Below are 15,108 nucleotides of genomic sequence, written 5' to 3' on the forward strand. Positions count from 1 at the left end.
TTGCTGGGTTAGCTGCCACCAAGCCCACCCCAGCCGGTACCTGGGCAGCAGCCCTGGCTGGCATGCCACGGGCAGACGGGGCCACATGCTGCTGGGGGGGCTCTGGGCACCTCTGCAGAAGCCCCTGCGGTGCTGGTGATGCCAGCTGGTGGGTTTGGCTCCCAGGTGAGCAGCAGTAAGCACAGGCTGTGCTCTCGCTGCTCCCTGCAGCAGTGATGGAGAATTGAATTTGGCCTGTGGAGCGTTATTTACCCAACAACTCCAAATGCTTCCCCATGGGATGCTAGCTAAATACCTATTTCCAGTTTTGCTCAGACGGCACCATCTGCTCAATGGGCCAGAAACTCTTCCAGCACATACCAGACAGAGATGGCTGGAGGTGCAGAGCAAGCGAAATGGGGCTGTGGGGAGCTGCCTCAAAGGGATCCTGGAGGAAAACCAGTTTCCACGTGGGAAATCAACTTCATCCTCATACCCGCTGCTGCCTTCCCCTGGCTGGCAAGACTTCAGAAGGGGTGAGTAACAGAATTGAAACTTCGTGTAGTGAAGGACATTTCAGGGGTGCACAGATGCCTGTTTTGCTCCAGCACTGGGGAGGTGGCACTGCACCGTGTCTCAGGCCCTGGTGGGGTGCTGGAGGTGGTCCAGGTTTCTCGTGCGTGTGGGGAAGAGCACTGTGCCCTTGGGCAACCCTACAACAGCAAAGTGGTGTGTGCAGGGCTGGCTGCATCACGGGGCCCTGCCCCAGCCCTTGCAGCAAGGTGGGAGCCTTAATGACACCCCCGGGTGTGGGGTACAAGAGGCATGTGGAGGAAGAGAAGGTTATCAGGAGCGATAAGTGTGGATTCACCAAGGGGAAATTACGTGTGACTAACGTGATAACCCTCTACGGTGGAATGAGTGGCTGGGTAGATGAGGGGACATGTGAAGAGGATGGGGACAGGCTCTTCTCAGTGGTGCCCATGGCAGGACAAGGGGCAAGGGGCACAAACTGCAGCGCAGGAAGCTCCAGCTGAATATGGGGAAGAACTTCTTCACCTTGAGGGTGGCAGAGCCCTGGCACAGGCTGCCCAGAGAGGCTGTGGGGTCTCCTTTGCTGGAGACATTCAAACCCACCTGGACGTGGCTCTGTGCAGCATCTCTAGGAGAGCTGCTGCAGCAGCGGGGTGGTCTGGGTGGGCTCCAGAGGTGCCTTCCAGCTGACCAGTCTGTGATTCTCTAATTAGAGGTTTCAAGTTGTAGAAGACAAACCCACCCCTCTCTCTTCAAATATCCTGGCTTAGAGAACCATAAAATCATCTCCAGAGATAGTTGAGAAGGGAAGTCAGATGTTGAAATGTGGGCACGTGGCCAGGCTTCAGTCCCCAGAGACATATAAAGCCTGGTGGGATCTGCTGGCACCTCTGGGTGCCCCAACACACACCAAGTCTCAGCTGTTGGGATGTTGTGTATTTTTTCCCCGCAGAGTGGGACGATACGGGTCTATATGTGGCGGAGTTGTCAGGCATGTTTGTAAGGATGCTCTGAAGCAGCAATTCCCCTTCTTGCTCTGAAAAATTAACCAGACTTGATAAGGCTGCTCAAAGGGACCATTGACCGTGGGGGCCCCAGGGCTGTGTTCGTCTTTTGGTTCTGTTAGGAGGAGATAACAGCTGAGTCGGGTGTTTCTTTGTGCCAGCTCCATGCTCGCTATGGGGTAAGTGAAGTCAATGGCTTGCCGTGGTTTTTATTTTGGGAAGTGTAAGTACAGTGGGACCTATTCTTGTCCGAATGACTAAGCCTCTGCCAGCCTGGAGCTCTTCATCTTGGCAAACAGATGGTGCGTGGAGGAGAAGTGATGCTATTCACTGCGCTGAAAGGCCTTTTCTTCCTGGAGCGGTGCCTTAAAGATACAACGGTTTGCTGTACCGGGCTGAGCGGTGCCGGCCGCTCAGGTGCCTTTTGGAGAGTGACACAAAATAGGGCAGAGTCGCAGCCGCAGCCTCATGCGGGTCCTGCCTCAAAGGGCTGGGGGGACCTGTCCTCGGCTGGTGTAAGTTGTCCTAATGGGTGCAGAGAGCTTGGCCACAGGGCAGAGCAGCAAGCTTTGGGGCATGCTAAAGGAGCATTGCCTCAGTCCAAGAGGGAGCCTCCATTCCTGGAGCCACGTGAAGCCCTGTGTGCCCTGGAGCTTGGCAACACGCATGTTCCTGCACTGCAGATGCACCAGACACGGCTGCTGTCTCTCACCAACTCTCATAATTTTGGGAGCTGGAAGCCTGAGGTTGCATTGCCAAGCTGAGTCCGCAGCTGGGCCCGCAGCACCAGTGCCCTTTGCAGATGGGTGCAGGGCTGCTAATGCCTGCACAGCCACACACGGCAATCTGCACCCAGCCTGGCAAACCCACTCATTCCTTTCCCCCGCCTGGCAGCAGCACTTCTGGATCTGCAACCACTGTCCTCACCCTTTGAGCCACTTGCTTCAACAGCAGGCAAAGCAGAGGCTCTGGGCAAGCCAGTGCTTCTGCTGCTGGGAGTAGCACAGAAATTCAGGAGTGGAGTGGGGAACATCACCCCAGAGAGCATCTCCTCCCCTGCTCCTCTTCCTCCAGCCTGCAAGGTCCCCCCTGCGCTCCTCTTTCCTCTGCACTTACTCTTCTGATTTCAAAAACAGGCTGGTTGTGCTGCTGTGACACATGTACCTGTGACAGAGGAACGGGTGTTATAAGCCCTGGGAGTGGATCATGTCGATTGGGTGGTTTCTGTTTCGTTGGCAGATAGTTACGGTGTGGAAAGAAAAAGTGTTTGCTAAAAAAGCAGGAACTTAATGGGCATTATAAAGGATGCTTTGTCCAGGCAGCTACTGGAGTTAATAAAACACAGCTTGGGCTCTGTAAAGGTCTGTAGAGTTTATAGTCTGAGTTTTGCTGTGTGTTGCCAGGCTGGGAATGTGGGGTTGGCATTCATGATTGCTGTCCAATAGCCCATGGAGAGCTGTGAGGGTGCAAAGGGTAACGAGGACTCAGGGTTGTGTGGGAACAGCTCCTGAGCACCCCAGTTCATGTGAAGTCAGAGCCAAACAGGCACAGTTGTTCTTGCATGCCAGCCAAGGCGTTTTGTTGCAGACAAGCAGCAGGATTTCACAACGATGGGATCCATGTTTTGCGATGGCACTGCAAGCTCCCAGAGGTTTTCTGGTTTAGAGGCTCATTGTTATTAAGTGCTTGGTGCATTTGTCTTCATTCGATCTCTTCTAGCTTAAAAGGTTAGCAAGACTCAGTCTTTGCACTCTGGAGATGAAGAGGGGGTATGGATTTCTAATGCCACGCTGTCATCCCCGCTTGTGCGATCCCGTCCTTGGTGCCCAGCTGGGATGTGAGCCCAGGGTGCGGGTGCTGACCTGCACCCACCCAACCCAAAACAGCCATGGCCCCAAAGGCTCTCCCTCGGTGCGCCGGGACCTGCTGCCTGCACGCACAGCTGCCAGTCCTATCTGATGCTTATGAGCTTTGAATTTGTCAATGTAACTTAAAGGCAGCGGGAACTGAAGAGCTGCTGAATTGGTGGTTTATTTGGGGGAGGGAGTTCCTCCTCCTTTGTTGTGTTTTCCTTCTTTCCTCTAGTAGCTGCAGTGGGAAAAAAAAAAAAAAAAAAAGAAAAAGAAAAAAGAAAAGGGAGGGAGGGCCTGGAGGCAACAGGTTAGAAAACAAATACCAGAAGAATGAGAAATGGAATTACTTGGAGAACAGAGACACTTGCTTTGAGATCCAACTTCTCTCTCTTTTTTTTTTTTTTTTTTTTTTTTTTTTAAGAAAATGGAAATAAATTAATATTCTCAAAATGTACCCCCCCTTTTTAAAAAAAAAAAACCAACAACAAAACGTCAGGCAAACTTTTGGTGTTGTCTCAGCTCAGGATTGAGTTTGCAATTTAATAACCTTGTTATGTTACAAATCCTGAGACTTTGCGACTCCTGCACTAGTCCATCTGCCAAGCAGAGAGCATTTCTTGACCTTTTAAAGAAAGCCAGAGATAATGAACCATTTGGACTGTAGGATGCCCTGGCTGCCTGGAATAAAATCAGCGTGGCTGTGAATTTTGGAGAGGAAAAAAACATGCAGCTCCAAGCCAGCAGTGCAGGCTGAGAGTTCTCAGTGATCTCTGACTGCAGCAACAGCCATAAACTCCTTTAAAACAGTTAATAAATCACAGGACATGGGCAGAGTGAGATCTAGGCTTCACAAGGGCTTTAGAAAGTGTCTTGAAAGGTCCAGAGAGGGAAGATTCGACTGGCTGCCATTGAGTTTGAGCTTGTAACTAACAGGTTTTGCTCCTTCAAAAATCTCATCAAGTCTTGCAAAAGGCAAATGCTGAAGAGGCTGATGCTTGTTGGGGGGCTGGATGTCAGTAGCTGCTTTCTCTGTTATTGACGATGCTGGAAATGTGCGGGGTGTGCCACAAGTTTTGCACTGTGGATTTTGGAGGTGTGATGGTAGAAGTTACTGGTTTCATCAGTATTTTCCATGGTGAGTTTTACTTCTCTGAAAATGGCAACCCAAAATATTGCTGCTTCATGAGTGTTGTCCCAGGTCAGGTGTCCTGGCTTAGATCTGAAACAGTCCCTGGTGGTTACCGCACACCCCTGTTAGTGAAAGGTTCCCTGTGCATGCCAGATGATGTGGCTGGGGAGGGGAGACTGAGCACCCAAACCATCCTCTCCATGGCTCACCACAGCTGCGCTTTAGATGGGCATCTCCTGGCTTAACCCTGAGACCACTGGGTCCAGCTCCGGTGGGCTCAGTGCCCAGCAGTAGCTGGGGCTCTGCCAGTCTGCGAGGGCTCCCGCAGAGAATGAGGGGCTCATGGTTCTCTGGTCCTTTCTGGAGACCAGCAAATGTTCATGGATGAACCTTTCTGTGTTTGGCTCATCCAATCCTTCCCACTGCCTGGGGGGGGGTTGCACCAGGGCTGTGATTTTCCTGCCTCCTGCTTATGGTCACTCATGCCAGTGCTTTCTGCTTAGTCCAAGTTATGCTCTTTTCAGCCACTGGCTGAGTTACTGTATCCCTTTTTCTTGCATTTTCTGTGGTATTTCCATCTTTGCAGCAAGCTTAGCACAGGAGCACCGGGCTCCTGCCCAGCTCTCCTCTTGCTTTGCATTCTGCAGCTGGGTGATGTTCCGAGGTCCGTGGTGTGGACCCGATTGAGCAAACATGTACCCCAACAGAGACACACGGGGACACCCAGACACGGGCACACATGTGCAAACCTGGCACAGAATGGGGCTGGCAGGAACATTGCTTCTACAACCTCCTTTCCATCGCATCCAACTCACTCTGTGGTTCCAGCAGAAAGGGTGTAGGAGGCTTTTGGGGTGGAGCAGGAGAAGGGAGAGAAGGAAGAGAAGGCTAATGCGCTCCAGCCCTCACCTCGCTGGTGCCATGAAAAAATGCATGATTAATTTATTTAAAACGTCACTGACGATATGTGCGTTCTTCCTGTGCTGCGAAACCAGAGCCAGAGCCTTGGTCTGTAATTCTTTTAGGGAAAGATGACATAGTTGGTCTTGATTAAACCATTAGTTTAACGTTGATTAAACCATGGTTAAATTATTCATGTATCTAGCTATTCATACAATACATAAGGAATTTATTGTAATGTGATGTTTTCCCATGCCTGGTATTAAGAACTTGCTGTTGTGCTCACTAGCAACTAGCATGGCAAAAATAAACAAACAGAATGGTAGGGGAAGGATTTCTATGTTACCGCTGCAGTATAAATGGAGCTGTCATTTAAACTAGCATTGGGTTTCTGGTGATTTTTAGCCACAGATCTCATGTCATAGCTTCCTTTCCTGCCAAGGAAACATGGGCAGGCTTGCTCTCCTCTAATGGGGAAACCCAAAGCATTGCTGAATGTGGCCACCGCCGTGGTGGTGGCAAAGAGCCAGGTAGGACGGTTGCTTAGTGCCATAATAAGCAGTCGTTTAGCTAAGGGAAACCTCCAAAGTCAACGCTCGTAAGGAAAATCCCAGGACTGTTTTGGTGTTTGGCAGAGCAAATGAAACACCAGGCTGAAAGGCTTTCTCCAAGAGGTCTTCCACTCTCCATACAGCGTTTGCTTTTTTCCTTCAAAGCTGAAAAGCTTTGTACCTGTATAATGCACCCCACACTACTGGAGGCCTGTTTATACTGGTCGCTGGAGGGTCATCTTGTTGCCATCATCTCCAGGAATAAACCAGGGACACTAGAAATGGATGGGCCTGAGTCTGCCCTGATGCCCAGGCTGGTTTCTAGACCAGGGTCAAGAGTGGTTGGGTCAAAGCAACATCCTCTGTGCCAGTGACCTGCGGAGGAGCACGCTGGTGGAGTGCTGCCTTTGCATTCACCTGCAGCTCCCTCCTTTGCCATGCAAAAGCTGAGGGTGGGGGGGAAGGAAGGAAGGAAGGAAGGAAGGAAGGAAGGAAGGAAGGAAGGAAGGAAGGAAGGAAGGAAGGAAGGAAGGAAGGAAGGAAGGAATACCCTGCTGGGGATGGCCTCGGCCCTGCCCTGCTTGGTGGTGGGATGCAAAGGTGCTGCGGGGCCGGGGCGCAGAGCAGCGGGGAGCTGGCACGGAGGAGCAGCAGCAGGTGGGTGGAGAGGGACCATGTCACATTTGCTTTGCTGACAAGCAGTTGAGGTGAAAACTGGAGGGGCCTGGGCACATTTTAGAGAAAAAAAAAACCTGTTCTGGAGCATGATGAGTTAAGAGGAAGGATGATACGGTGTGTCACGGGGAACAGTGAACCCTGGAGATGGTCCTTCCCTCCTGTGTTGCTCTGGTAGCTGCCAGGGAAAGCTTCAGAAATTTGATAAAGCCCCAGATCCTGAAATGTTGACACGTTGTCACAGAGCCCTGTGCACCCCTCTCCTCACTCTGATGGGCTCCCACCGGTGTTACACTGGGTGCATTGGGGTGGTGCTGCTGGCAGAGGGCAGGCAATGAGCCCTGAGGGGCTGGGGGGTGGCAGGGGCCCCCTGACCCTGCATGGCTCTGCCTTCGTAGCTTCCCGGGGCCTCGGTTCCTAATGCTCTTTTTCAGGGCACCAAGGCAGGTTGGACACTGTTAGGTTGTCTTTATGTTGGTTTACAGACCCATAGATCCCTCTGGTCAGGTGAAGATCAACATCTTGAGATATGTATGGCTTGATTTCACCCAGATTGGGTGATCTTCTTGGGTAGCAGAAGGTCCTGCCTAAAGTCTGTGCTGCTAAAAGAGTTTTGAGGGTCTGGTGGAGCCCCAGAGAACGAAAGATATTTTCCCATGCCCAGTGCTCATCTGGCAAGCTCAATGTGCTCCTCAAGGTAATTTTTTAGGCCAGCGTTTCTTGGGGGTCAGAATCAGGACTCAAATCCATGGCTTGCTCCAGCTGGGGGTCTCTACAGCCCCCTCGGGCCTTGGGGGAGTCTCATTCCCAGAAGCTGGGGATGCGGGAAGAGGATTGAACAGGCTGAGGAGCCTGTGCCCCTGACAGCTCCCCACTTGCCAGCTCCAGAGCCTCAGGTTTAACCGTTCTCCCACCAGTCTTGCTTTCCCACGCCCTGACCCCAGACAAGAGGCTGAACACCAGTCAGGGTCTCTACCATAGCCTTATTTCAAATTGTTTTTCTCCTGCTCCAGCAGAGCTGAGTTTCCTTGCTTGCATCCCACTGGGATACAACTCCTGACCCCAGATCTCGTACCCCAGTGCAGACAGCAAGAGCCGTAATCCCCCGGGGGCTGATCTCAGGGTTTGTAAAGCCGCGTGTCTTCCTTTGGCCATCGCTGGTGGGTGGGAGGACGTTAATGCAGCTCCTGTGCGGATGCCTGTAATAAGAACGGTGCCTGGGGAGGCATTTGGTCCTCGTTAGCAGACACTCGGTAGCAGTTTTGTCATTTTTCTTGTTTGTCATAAAAAATAAATACAGTTTAATAGATGATCTTACAGAGCAGGTTTTGGCAACAAAATAGACCGTGTCCCATTATAAACTTGATGTGTATAATTTAAAGCAAGATGGAATATAAAACCATTTCCAGCTTAGATGAGGGAAAGGGAGACACAGATTTAGGTCTTGATTGTGCTGAAATGAAAAACAGCACATTCTCAGATAGTGTATTAAATCAGGCATTCTGTTTTATGGAGTCCAAACTATAAACAGCCTTTTTCAGAATAATTAATCACGTCATTTATTTTTTTGTTTGAAAAGTTTGGGGACCAGATTTCTTTTGTTTCTTTGTGTATTTTTAGAGATATCGTATACAGAAGGGCAGCCCTAAACACCATAGACAATTATTTGGAGACCCAGGAGGATTTTAAGGCGATGTTGCTGTCAAAATCCCATCTATTAGTGGGGATTTAGGGAATGCCCTGAGGAGCCCTTGAGAATGCCATGCCTGATGGGGAAGGCTGGGCCTGGAGCCAAGGGCAGGGATGTGACTTGGTGGTGGGAAGGTGAGTGGAAGAGGCAGCGAGGCAGCAGGTGATGTGCTAACCACCTCTGCCTTCACAGACCACAGCTAAGACTGGGTTAGTGGGGGCTGGGTGGGGGGTACCTGTTAGCAGATGCTCCTTGTATGACCCACTGTTTTGTGGTGTGCTCATCTTCCATCCAGTTTGGAAAAACCAAGCCATTGCTCCTGCTTAAACTGGGCAGTTAATTCTTCCTGGGATCAGAAACAGGATGGGTCCCTGCTATTGGCACTGTCTCCATCATCCTGCGGAGCTGCAAGCAGAGGACCTGATGCCCCACCACCATAAATCAGCACAGCTCTACTCAGACTGGAAGAGGGTTGCAGATTTCTGCCAAGGAAAGAGAGAGATCCCAAGTGCATTCCCTCTACCCTCCCATTGCATAAAGCAACAACACGGCTCTTCTGCTTTCCAAGCGGTGGGGCTGGCTTGCCTCAGTCTGCTTTGGCTGTTCAAGTCTGATTTCAGCAGAGCCAGTGTAAATCCAAAACAGTTCTAGGGAAGTCAGTCAAGTTCCTGGAGACTCAAAGCTAGAGGAGATAGGAAACTATTCACAGCTTGTACATAGCTGTTGACATATATAAAAAGCTGGCTGGATGCAGCAACAATGTGCTATAGGCAGGGCGCTAATCTCTGTTGTTACTAAGTTTCCTGACATTTCCCATTATCAGAGGTTCCTTACAGTTGTTTATAGGACTACCAAACTTTAATATTTAGGTTGAAATGCATCACCCATGTGCCATCCGTGACACAGGTAGTGCCACCAGGTGAAATTTTGCTTTTTCTTGATTTTTGTTACCATCTAGGAAGCTGCACAAACCCCAGCCTATGTTGAAGGTTGCAATCAATAACGCTGCAAAGTCTTGCACCCTGGAGGAGTTCAAGCCAGCCTTCCTCCTGCCTCAGAAACACTCACTTGTGCCATGCTGCACACGTGAGTACATGCTGCTTTCCCTACGGGCCCCTACTGCCCTCCTGCAGCCAGCAGGAGCTGTGCCACGGTACGCCGGGGTGAAGGCAACTCTAAGAGACTCAGTGGCAGAGGCAGGACCTCATCCCCTAGGGCCAGCAGCATCTTGCGTTAACCATGTGGAATTATCTACTTGTCCTTGGCAATAAATAACCCTCCAAGTCCTACAGGAAACCCACCCTGCTTCTGTAGCAAGAGGCTATACACTAATGTGCATGTACAAGAAGGTAAACCAACTTTTTTTGTAAGCTGGAAAGTGGCTTGTTTTACTGGAAAACCAAACCAGTTTGCTTTGGCTGTGCTGCTGCCCGTCCTCACGGCAGCTGTATTCCTGCTGCCGTTCCCTGGTTGGGGTACTTAATGCTGGAGGTATTGTGGCAATATGTTAGAGCTGAAATCCATCGGCTTCATGCCAAAATAATTCACTTAGGGTTGTTTGGCTCTTTTTTCCAATGAAAAATCAAAATTTCCTCTGCAAGATGAGACATGATTTCAGTGGGGTGGAAGAAGATTGAGTGATGGTGGTGTGGGCAGAGGAAATAACTTTCTTTAAAAAGAAAAAACACACTAAAAAATTACTTTTCCTTTGCAAAATAAATTGTATGACACGTTTTTCTACCAGCCTTAATTTTGAACAGCATTAGCAGTTTGGTGCCAGCCCGATGAGTGCTAGAGCAGCTCACATTCCTGTAGGAAAGAGGTGTAAATCTTAGCACCAAATCTGAGGCTGGCAATGGGCCTTTCTTGCTGGGACCATTTAGACCAAGGTACCCCCTGTGTGGAGGCAGAGGAGGAGACCATCTCAGTGGGATCAGTGCACAAAGCCGTGGTCTTCTCACAGCTACATTAGAAATACAAATGCTGCAATGAACCGTTCAAGCATAGAAATGCATTTTGGCTATCAGATGGCTGATACAATAGCTGTGTGAATAGACAGCTAGGTTAGTGATGAGATAATAAACTTATTTGGAGAGAAATTGTTCCTAAAGGGTCTGGTTTGGGCTTCCACATGATGTTCTGTTGCACCTGCTCAGGACTGGCTGCCTTCTGTCACCAAAGATGCACGTGAAGTTGCAGGACAGTGATGCATGGGGAAAGGAGACCTTGCACTTCGGATGTGAGGCTTGAATTCAGTTCCTGGCTCTGTGCTACAGTTTCTCTTGCCCACGTGTCGGCCTCCTTGTGCCAGCGAAAAGGCATGGAGCCACCGTGATGTCCAGGGATGGGACCTCCCTGTGTGTGTTTTATTACATGTATTTATTATTGTGTTTATAAAACACAACCAGGTTGTGTTTTATTAATAAGCCAGAAGAGAAGTGCAGGCTCTGGATGCTGTTGCAGCTGACGGATGGGGTCAAGGTGCATGTGTATGATCTGAGCCTCCCTGAGCTCTGGCTGTTTGTCATCCCCAAACCCAAAAAGGAAAAAACACAATTTTCAGGATATAAAGAGCACAAAAGGTTTCACCGCTTGCTGGTTTGCTTGAAGCAAATGGATCAATAACACTTGATACATAACTAAATAAAACCTAGCCAGACCCCAGCTTGTTGGATCTCCAGGGGTGCATTTTGTAGCTGAAAAGGTGGTTTTTCTCCTTAGAAACGGCACTAACTGTTTTCCTCGTTTTGGGGATATTAAGGAAAAGAAATGGGAATTCTTCCCTTCTTCTTTCTGGTTTGATCTGGCTTTTGTTGAATGACACGCCGAATGCTGGTTATCAGCACTCAAGCTCCTGCCCCTGTTTGCAAGACTGGTGCAGTTTCACTGTAGTTGCTTGTCCATGGGCAGATTTGATCCTGAGGAGTGATGGTGGATAGAGGATTTCCTTCAGACAAAGAGCAGCTGGTGGTTTGCTGCATTCCCAAGTGAAATTTGTGGGGAGAAAGGAGGTACTGAGCAGGTGTCTTCTGTAGAAAGCGTCTTGTGAAACTGAAATTTTCCAGTTTGATATTTTTTGGTAGAGTTTTTCTATTTCTTGAAACATTTCATGGAGTTCTGGGGCTTTCTCCACCACTGTAGGACTGTTTATCTTGATCAGAAAACCTGATTTTCTTCTGGGCTGCTCCTTGTCCTAGTGCTGCCCAAAGCATGGCCTTCTCAAACTGTGCAATGGCTTCCTGATGGAAAATTATTTCCTCTAGCTTTGGTAGTGAGAAGAACGTACCCATTTCTTGTATGAGTGCTCCCACGGAACCATGAAAGGAGGATGGTTTACCATCAGGTGAGATGTCTCTAATATTGACAAACCTGGCTGTCTTTTGGTGGATCTAGAGACCTTCCTGGTGTGATGGAGCCTCCAGCCTCCACCTCCCTGGCTAGCATGACAGTTGTGGCTCAGCTGTGTCCCTGGGCACTGGCTCTGTGTCCTCCCCACCCCACCAGTGCCACGCTGAGAGAGGGTAGCAGGGAGTTCAGCACTCCGTGGTGATGGAAACCTTGTGTTTGTTCTTCTCACTGGTGAGCTGTGCATCTCCTGAAGAGCAGCACAGGAGCCAACAGCTGGTGGGAACCAAATGGTTGTGCTGAAGTAATGACAATCTCTGGCGTAGGAGCTCCGAGGAGCTCCTCTGTTATGTGCTCTGCCCCCAGAATGAGTAAATAAAAGCCTCCTCATTTATTTATGATGCAAATAGCAACTGTGCATTCAGTTCTAGGATTTGTTGATTATTTATTTAGAGCCTCTTGTCTCAGAGGCACTGGCTGTTTGCGTGCAGGAGGCATCTGTCTGGCTTTATTACCCACAAATAGACATTTTACTTCTTTGGCTGTGGCAAAATACATAACTAAATAAAACCTAGCCAGACCCCAGCTTGTTGGATCTCCAGGGGTACATTTTGTAGCTGAAAAGGTGGTTTTTCTCCTTAGAAATGGCACTCCTTAGAAATGTTTTTGAAAGCCCTCTGTGGAAACAGAAAACCTTCCAGGGAGACACAGATCCCCTGGTCCTTCCTCTTCAGAGTCAGCAGCAGCTCACAGTCCCACCAGCCCCTCTGAAAATCCCAGCTGCACTGTGTCCCAGCCCTATGGAGCAGCTGAACACTGAGCTCCTCTGGGTATGAAGGTTCCTACTGTGATAGCACCAAGGAGCGATTGCTGAAATCCAGTTGCTGTAGGTCCTGAGCCTCAAAATGGTAAAGTGAAGGAGTAGGAGATGGGGACAGGCAGGTAGGAAAACAAGGAGAGAGTATTTGGCCTGATACTCTACTGATGGTTGCCTGGGGCCCCCTTCCTCTCTGTACATGATGGGAGGCAGACTGTTACTGTGTGCCAGAAGCGTTGCATTTGTCTTGTTCCACAACCAGACACAAAAGAAGCTTTTTTAGGTTCCCAGAGATGTGCAGAATGAATGGATGCCATCTTGTCACTGTCATCCCAAGGTGCCTTTAAATACCTCTGGTTCCTCTCAGGTTAGCAGCTGATAGAAGTTTTGGCACTTGGCTTTATGAAGATAATGACACTCATTTGATACATTCAGGGCTTTGACAGCTGATGAAGCAAGTGTTCCTGCAGAGAGCATCCTGTTAGTGATCCATGGCATGGACCAGACCTCAGCTCCAAAGCTTTGCTGAGTACAATCCTGGACAGCATTTTCAATGAGTGCAAAGGCAAGGAGGGAAGGGCTGGTCCCAGCGCATGGAGGAGCCCAGAAGCGTTAGATTATGGTGAAGGAATTCTGTCCATCCCCACTGGTCACAGCTGTGGCACCATCACAGGACCCCAGGAGGAAAGGCACCGGTGGCTGGCCCTGGCCCAGTGCCACTACTTCATTGTCCCCTCGGTTATCCTTGTTGGAATGCCTGTCTTTAAGTACCCCGTGTAGGAATCCCCTCTGTAAAACGATGCCACAGTCAGAGACTTAGAGGCAAGAGTTATTTTTTGAGATTTCTTTTCAGAAAGCTGTATTTACTCTTTTATTTGACTGCCTGTCTTGCAGTCTTAGGGCCCATGGGTGGGAATTATTCTCCCAGTAACCCCATCGTTTGTTTTTTGCAGAGTAAAGTCATTTACATCTATTAAGTCTCAGACTGTGAGGTAGAAATAGAAGAATTAATTCATATTCCACAGCACAGCTAGCCAACAGAGGGTGATTAAACCCAGATTGAGATGATCAAACTTAGGCACCTAAATGAGTGACCAAAGGCACTGGTCCAAGCTCAGATCGTTGTAGGTCTTGGATTTCTTCTCTTACAGACTGAGAAAAGGTTGCTGTTAAGCTACGTAGATTTTGCTTGGCTCCTTCACTCATGGTAGGATTTCCAGGGCTTTCCAGGGCTTCAGCCATTCGCATGGGTCTTCTCTGAATCCTCCTCCAGCTTTTCAGCCTACATCTCAAAGTGTGGAGATGCCTAGGACCTCACAGACAGGACCCAACCTAAATTCTGGATACCTTGTATGGGAAGCTACCCCAACGGTTAGTGGTGAAAACCACTGCTGGCTAGTGATGAAAACTCTTTTAAAGCTGGCAAAGTTGAGAAAAGGGAGGATGTCTAGGAGCCCCTGGTATTGGAGAAGGCATTTGAGGTTTGAAGTGGTATGGCACTCCTGTAGTAATAACCAGCGTGTGTTCTGGGAGGACAAAAGGGGTTGGATACAGATAAACAGCAGAGTGGTAAATGTGCCTGGTCTGCGTGTGTGTCCGTCCCTAGAAGTGAACACATCTGGCATGATTTTGGGAGGTACTCAAATACTGGAGAAACCTCTGGAGATGCACAAATGGGGCTTTGGTGACCATCAGTGTCTCACCTGAAGCACACTCTTGGCTGAATGCAAGAGGTGGGGATGGGCCTCAGCTCTGCTTGATAGCATGGAGAATGGGTCAGAAGTGACCAGGATCTTGCTATACTTGATGTAGTTTGATGTGGATGATGCACAAACTCTTGCAGCCTTGAAAGAGTTCTGCAGCACCTAAACAGAGCACAAGGATGCCAAGAGCGTGAATCTTCAAACAAGACCTTATGTACAGAGAACCTTCTGCCAAAAGGTAGCAGCGAATTTGATGTAAAAACAGAAATATGCTTCGGTTGCCTTGGAATACAGTATTCTCCTGAGCTGGCTTGCATATCGCTTCACAAAGATCAGCTGTCCACCAAGCTACCGATACCTCCCAAACTTGGCTGCATTTCAGTGCTTGTGGGATGTAATATAAAAAGAAAAGGAGGATGATTCAGTGTCTCTGTTTCCAATTGACCATGGTGCAAAGTGCCTAATGCTAAGGCTGAGGATGGAGCTACATCCTGTGTGTATGGATGGTTGCAGGACTTCTTGGTGTCATTTCTGGTTGGAGATGGGTGTGGTGGTGCTGGAAGGGAAGGAGAACTTGGAAAAGGAGTTTCCAACGGGGACTAGCCAAAGGAAACTGATCGGTTTTATGCTGATAAATTGGAACTGGGATTATAAAACCAGAGAGTAATTCTTATGTTCTGAAGCTCATTCATTTGATTAATTCTGGGTTTGGGTGGTTGGTACAGGAAAGGATGGTGGCCAAGGGCTGAGCACAAAAATCCCCAAAACCCATAACTGGGAGAACTATTCGCTTTCCTTTACTGAGCAGTGTGTGCGGGCAGCTCTGCCGAGCGTGATGGCTGGTGCTTGCCAGTGCCCAGAGATGATGTGGGTGTGCCTGGGGAGAGGGGCTGAGAGGGAGGAGGGGGTGGAAAAGCCACAGTGCTCC

General features: G+C 49.3%; 1 protein-coding gene across 11 annotated transcripts in view; it reads left to right on the forward strand.

The window, feature by feature from the left end:
• LOC121081254 overlaps positions 1–15,108 on the forward strand; it is a 198,565-nt gene that overhangs the window by 172,011 nt on the left and 11,446 nt on the right. For 9 of the 11 annotated variants that reach the window (XM_040580132.1, XM_040580184.1, XM_040580126.1 and 6 more), the window contains one exon: positions 306–1,086. The exons of the other annotated variants lie outside the window; for them this stretch is intronic. In XM_040580132.1, the coding sequence (XP_040436066.1) occupies positions 306–1,016 (711 nt within the window). In that variant the 3' untranslated portion in view covers positions 1,017–1,086. Of the gene's footprint in view, positions 1–305; positions 1,087–15,108 lie in introns of those variants that run through there. 11 annotated transcript variants of the gene reach the window in all.

Source organism: Falco naumanni, chromosome 1 (genome assembly GCF_017639655.2).
Source record: "Falco naumanni isolate bFalNau1 chromosome 1, bFalNau1.pat, whole genome shotgun sequence".
Taxonomy (NCBI): Eukaryota; Metazoa; Chordata; class Aves; order Falconiformes; family Falconidae; genus Falco; species Falco naumanni.